At 38.3% G+C, this 6,536-nt stretch overlaps 1 protein-coding gene across 1 annotated transcript; it reads left to right on the forward strand.

Annotated features, from left to right (window-relative positions):
* Nucleotides 1–1,711: 1,711 nt before the first annotated feature.
* On the forward strand, nucleotides 1,712–6,036 carry LOC108669704 (hyphally regulated cell wall protein 1). The gene is made up of 5 exons (XM_018157108.2): nucleotides 1,712–1,835; nucleotides 2,077–2,115; nucleotides 2,634–2,652; nucleotides 3,733–3,778; nucleotides 4,886–6,036. The coding sequence occupies exons 1-5, from the start codon at nucleotides 1,830–1,832 to the stop codon at nucleotides 5,823–5,825; spliced, it is 1,050 nt and encodes a 349-aa protein (XP_018012597.1). The 5' UTR covers nucleotides 1,712–1,829; the 3' UTR covers nucleotides 5,826–6,036.
* Nucleotides 6,037–6,536: the final 500 nt, after the last annotated feature.

Below are 6,536 nucleotides of genomic sequence, written 5' to 3' on the forward strand. Positions count from 1 at the left end.
CCACTAAGCCCACACCATACTACTTGCACTGAGACACACCGCATAGATCGCTCACTTCTATGTGTCTTTATAATGTTATCGAAAATGGCAGGATAAATGTTATCGAAAATGATACGATAAAATGTGAAATACCGGACTCAGGTGCAAAATCGTCCACCTAACCTTCTGCTTCCATCTCCAACTCCAGCAGCTGGAATGCCTTACTGACAGAACAGAATAGGCTATCCCATAGGTCCGCCAGTTCAAGTGTACAAAGAAACCCCTAAAGAAGTTCGTTGCCGTTCTTAAAGAGGTTTACTTTCAATAAATTCAGCTTCCCACCACAACAACCCATGGTAGAAAACAGATTATTTTTCGGCAATAATATAAAAATAACAAGAGGATAGCACCCACGCGAGTGTACAGTTCTAAAACATAACGTGTCATTCCACAGAATAACACATCAGTACAAAATTGCTAATTACAACAAAGATTACAAAATCTAAACGAATCTCCTTCAAAACAGACGGAATACAGATGAATTTGCACAAAATTAATAGATCATAGCACTTCTAAACTAACATAAAACGTATCTTATGCCCAGCCATTCTCAGATACTCCCTCCAATACAATCAATACAATAACAACCACTTCCAATTTGAGAAAAGTTTCTAAACAAATTACGTTTAATCACTCAAAGTGAAGCACGTACGTATTCCAGCAATTTCATGCAACACTACTTTTGTTATATGTACAGGGTGGGGCAGAACCGATTGAGCAGTTTTGAGGCAAAATAAAAGAGTAATGGAGGTACATAAAGAAGAAAGTTTATTTTCATCGCGGTTAGCATAACATACCATTTAGAATACATATGGTTTGAAAATAATATCAGGAAGATGGTGGCCGTTAGCTGCAACACACTGTTAGAGTCGTTCTCGGAAGTTACCTAAAGCACGTTCACACATATGGCGAGGTATGGCCATAACCTCTGCAATAATCCGTTCCCTTAGCTGTGGTAGGGTGTGAGGGCAACTTCTGAACACTCTTTCTTCTAGATGTCCCCGAAGAAAGAAATCGTAAATGCTGAAATCAAGTGACCTTGCAGGCCACTGTAAATCACCTCTCAGAGACCCCAAGAACGACTCCAACAGTGTGTTGCAGCTAACGGTCACCATCCTCCTGATATTATTTTCAAAACATAAGTATTCTAAATGGTATGTTATGCTAACCTCTAGGAAAATAAACTTTCTTCTTTATGTACCTCCATTACTCTTTTATTTCGCCTCAAAACTGCCCAATCGGCTCTGCCCCACCCTGTATAAAGACGCACGCGATAAATAAAATAAGCGATATGTCACGTGGTCTGTTATTTCATATCTTTACAATATGCTACTGCCAAACTGCAACAGAAGAAGAGATGCCGTGATGAAAAAAGGGCTTCTTCGTCATACGTTATATTTTTACCCCAAAAGACCGCGGAAAAATGAGGGCACTATCATGCGTTTTCTGGAATTGATTTATCACGTAGTACGGTAGTTGGATCAATCAATTACTGCCCACTTATAATTGAACTATCATTCAAAAGTCACGTATACAATTCCTTTAGTATACGCAAATCAAGCGCGTGTGAGTCACAGTCATTTTTCAAGCGACTATGAAAGTGATATAATGAAACCGTCACTGCAGTGAAGTCTTGCACGGTGCGCGAGCCTTTAAAAAGAGCAACGGCTGTCACGAACTATAGAGTCCATCTCTGGCCGTTGCCAACATTGGACCCTAGGTGTCTTTGAAACTCCACACTTAACCGAGATTTTAGTGCACTGAGCAAAAACTCGAGCATCAAAACAAAAATGAAGGTGAGAGCCTTATGAATTAACGAGTATCAAGACACGAGTTAACCATTAATTTATTTTTCTTATTTGAGCTTCTGAATGAGGCTTACGACCATGGTAAAATTACTGCGATAAATTTCACCTCACCCGTAGATTTGCAACAAGTTGGTTGTTTGTAAACTGATGTATTCTGCATTAAAATTATAGATCAAACCATTTCTTGTTTAAAAATGAATATAATATTCAGTTTCCATTGTGCTTCCAGATGCAGCTTCTGCTGTTGGGATGCTGCGCCACTCTGGCGGTAAGTTCAACTAATTATATTTTCAGTGCAGACTGCTGTCTTTAAACCGTAGGCATTTAAAATTGAGGTTAATTTTAAAGGGAATCCTTTTTCTAAATAATTTATGTAGAATACTTGTAATTTTTAAACGGGTCAATCCAATAGAGATGACAATCTACAGTTCTTTAGTAATCTTTTCTTAGCCTCCACCTGTAATGGGCGTTAAGCGGCAATCCTGATATGATATTTACGATTTTTTATACGAGATCCGATCCCCGCGTTTACATTGGTTGACAAATGAATCCTATTCATATTCTTCCTACAGTAATCTTCGATTCAGCTCTACAATTAAATCACCCGATTCTTATTTCTCAATATTTACTGCAAATATTGACTGATGAGGCAGTTTTTAAAAATATCCTCCTCGCATGCAATTAGACCTACAGCAGGGATAATCTATCGCAGATGAAACATTTCACACTTTGTCAAACCTGCAGCGAGATCCATGTTTAATTTAACTGTTTTCTGATATTTTTCAGATCTGCTTCCCGGCATCAGGTGAGTTGCTTACCAACTCGTGTAAATGAGTTTCAGATCTTGAAAACAATTCAAAATTTATCAATAGTAAAACAGTTTCACAGCCTTAACTCGATGCCTGAATTAGCCTATTCACGGTAGTCACATCTCAAAATCACTACAAAATTAATTAGATATTGCGAAAATGCTGTCCACGAGAAAAATTACGATTTTGCAAAGAATATTTTACGTTGTATTTAACTGTATTCTTGATCAATATAGATGTTTATTTTCAGACGAAATAACAGAAGCTGCTGAGAAATTGTTGAAACCGAAACAATTGCCTTTTTTTCAATGTGGGAGTCGTTGGAGAGCTAAGGCGGAAATAATTCTTCTAAACTCATTTATTTCTCAATGAGAGAAATAAATGAAATTTCTCATCTCAATGAAAGCTGTACAAATTAGAGGGAATAGCGAAATTATAAGGACGCCTAACTGTCTAGTACCTGATTTAGGCTAATATAGCGCTGGAGCGGTAAATGGTTATACAAAAACTTCCACATTAAGGTCAAATTTTCAGTATTCTCTGCAAAAAAAATATATTCTCTCTCCCGGAGCTAGTAATTATAAATATTCATCTTTTGCATTTTGGAATACGAGCAAAATCAATTAAATTTGTATGCTCTGTAGTAAATAAAGAAGGAAATTAATAAATTTTTCGCAAAATCAGGTTTCAATTACCAATACATAGAAACTTTACGCTACCGTTGAACGGAGTACCTGTTCCCCCTCTAAAATCTTCCCTCGCCCAATAAACTGTCTAGAATCTCTTGTGTAACGATAAAATAACATCAACACTCTTGGACTACTACACGAGTCCCTGTCAATTGTAAGTGTTTTTACTGTTCTAATAATTAACTACGCATGAGACAGTTCTGAAGATACTTGGGACTGAAACATCCCACTGAAAAACGATATTTCGTTAATGCTTATTAAGTAGGTCTGCGATGAAATTTATAAATTAAAAGCCGATGTTTCACCATCTTGCGCTTTACATCATGCATAAATTGAGTGTTAAAGTTAAATCTAGTCTGTTCTTTATTATTTTTTACTTGCTCATAGGAGTGTCGTCAGGAGGCCTCGGACCATCAGACCCCATCTACAGAAGGTGAACAATCTTCTTTTTTATTTTTATGTTCTATGAAGGCATTTTAACTCTTAAGCGTCTCGCTGTACATATCGTTCACCGTTCATAAGGGCGATTTTTGTTTATATTTGAAGATCATTCGTCCAAATGGACAAATATATTGGCTTCAATTTCAGGCTGCCTATGCATCCCAGTTGGAGGTTTTTGTCACATGTTAGGTCTTTTTCAATTAATAAATTCAGCAATGTGGTATGAATGCAATGTAATATTTTGCACTTGCAAGGTAGCAGGTTGCTAAAGGGTTTATTTCTGATGAGCATTCAACTGATTACCAATCTTAGATCTACGTTCACGTTTATCGATGTTATGACATTTAAAATGTTAATTGTTGTTCGCCTTTGTTCTATTTATTGAAATTGTTTGCAATATTTTCAAGTAGTATTGCATTGATCAACGATAGTTTTATGCAGATTTTGCAAATGTTTATTTTCTCATCGAAATTAACCGTTCATCACTCTTAAGTTAAATCCTATTCAGAACAATAAATTTGCTAACAATCGAGGCTCAGGTAAGAGAAACTTGAATTAAAATTGAAACATCGCACATCACCTGCACTTAAAAATTAATATACTAAAGATCAAATAAATTCACTGGCGGCAACAAAATTCGGTGATGAAATCTGTGTAAAAGCTGCTGCAGAAGCGGAAAAATCGGTAATGATGTTTTAGAAATACCGCAACTTGAGCAACTGCGGCTAAGAACGTAATGAGTAAAAAACGTAATGACAGTGATTCAAATGGAGAAGAATTTAGACGTGAAGCTGGACTGAACTTGCCAGTAAAATTAAGAAACATTCGTGTGGACGGACACTAAAATTCGAAATTAAAATAAAACAAAACAAATTCAATTAGCGGCAAATTTGAGTGCATTGAATAGATTAACCTTTAATATGCATTACAATTCATTTTTACTCCATGCCATTGATAATATGGGTAATACGGAGTTTTTTTATAGATAGGAAGCCTGGAAAAAATGTTTTCCCTCACATGAATTTATAAGCTGACACTGAAAAGTGCGTTAATTATCGTCCTGAGCAATACAAAATTCGACTAAATTTACTTTCCGCAGTGGTCTGCAGCGCAGCACTGCGGACGCCGCCGGGCGACGTCTGTATCGAGATAATTCTGAAGTAAACATCACGGAAGACGAAAAAATCGTTCAATATAGAAGAAAACATAGCAAGAAAGGCAGCAAAGGTGGTAGCAAAGAAGACAGCAAGGACATTAGCGAGGAAGGCAGCAACGAAAGAAGTAAGGAAGGTAGCAAGGAAGGTAGTAAGAAAGGCAGCAACGAAGGAAGTAAGGAAGGCAGCAACGAAGGAAGTAAGGAAGGCAGCAACGAAGGAAGTAAGGAAGGCAGCAATGATGGAAGTAAGGAAGGAAGTAAGGAAGGCAGCAACGAGGGAAGTAAGGAAGGCACCAATGATGGAAGTAAGGAAGGCAGCAACGAGGGAAGTAAGGAAGGCAGCAATGATGGAAGTAAGGAAGGAAGTAAGGAAGGCAGCAACGAGGGAAGTAAGGAAGGCAGCAATGATGGAAGTAAGGAAGGAAGTAATGAAGAGAGCAACGAAGGAAGTACGGAAGGCAGCAACGAAGGACACAGCGAGGAAAGCGGAACCACCGGCTTTTCGAACGTCACCACGGACGGAACACTTGTGACCGACTTCCCTACCAGTGGTGGCAGCGTGACAGTTCACGACTTTGGTAACTTCACCGAGGAAGATGGCCAACTTAGCTCTTATTCTACGGACGGGTACACAACAACAGATGAAGATCACATATCTGAAGGAGATTGTGGAAGCACTGAAAGTGGTAGTGATGATAGTGGCACCATAGAGAGTAACAGTGACGAGAGCGGCAACGGAGACGGCAACGGATGGTGCGTGTGTGGAAGCGATTCAAGCGACGATGATAACCACGGGTCTGGTAGTGGGGGCTATTGGCCTCAGAAATCAGGCAATGACTTCTTGAACCTGGAAATCGACTTAACCGTGGCCAAGCCTTACTAGACAAGTTTCTCCCTGTAGGTGCACGAATGAAACGAGATCTGATGCGCTTGCAACTGTAACCATTAAACCAGCTCGGCTTTTGGAACATGCGTTTTAAACCTCTGAAAATTTAAAACTTATCTCATTCAAAATTAAATCATCAATTCTGCTGAAATTGGACTTTTAATACCATGTGATTTATTCTTCGTTGCGGGCTTAAAAAGATTTTTTGAGCCGTTCAGTTAATAGATCGTGAATATTCTTTCCGTGGACTTCATAGGTTTTTAGTAAACCGTTAAATTTTATCACAAACTTTGCTGATGAATCGAATAAATTCTATCATTCAAACCTTATGTCTAAAGTAAATAATGCATTACTAGTACTGGTCGTACAATCTAATGTCAAGAACCCAGAGCAGCAACACCAGAGAAGGCAGAACTTTGACTAGGAAAGAAAGTTTTGGATAACAGTTTAGTATCGCCAATTTGGAAAGCTATTTTTGCCTTAAAATCAGGGCAGCAGCTAAGGCATCATTTGTCTTTGATGTTTTTAAAATTCACTACCACATCTGTTAACACAGTGAGAATATATAACTAGTAAAAAAACATAAGGGGAGACCTTCAGATCTTCCTAGCTAACATGTACTTGGAGTTCATTTTGGGTAAGGCGCACGAGCACGCTGACGCGCCGCTTTGACGCCTATAATAGGCTCCGCCAATCAGTGACAGAGAG

The sequence above is a fragment of the Hyalella azteca genome, unplaced genomic scaffold, assembly GCF_000764305.2.
Source record: "Hyalella azteca isolate HAZT.00-mixed unplaced genomic scaffold, Hazt_2.0.2 contig13241, whole genome shotgun sequence".
In the NCBI taxonomy this organism is placed as follows: domain Eukaryota; kingdom Metazoa; phylum Arthropoda; class Malacostraca; order Amphipoda; family Hyalellidae; genus Hyalella; species Hyalella azteca.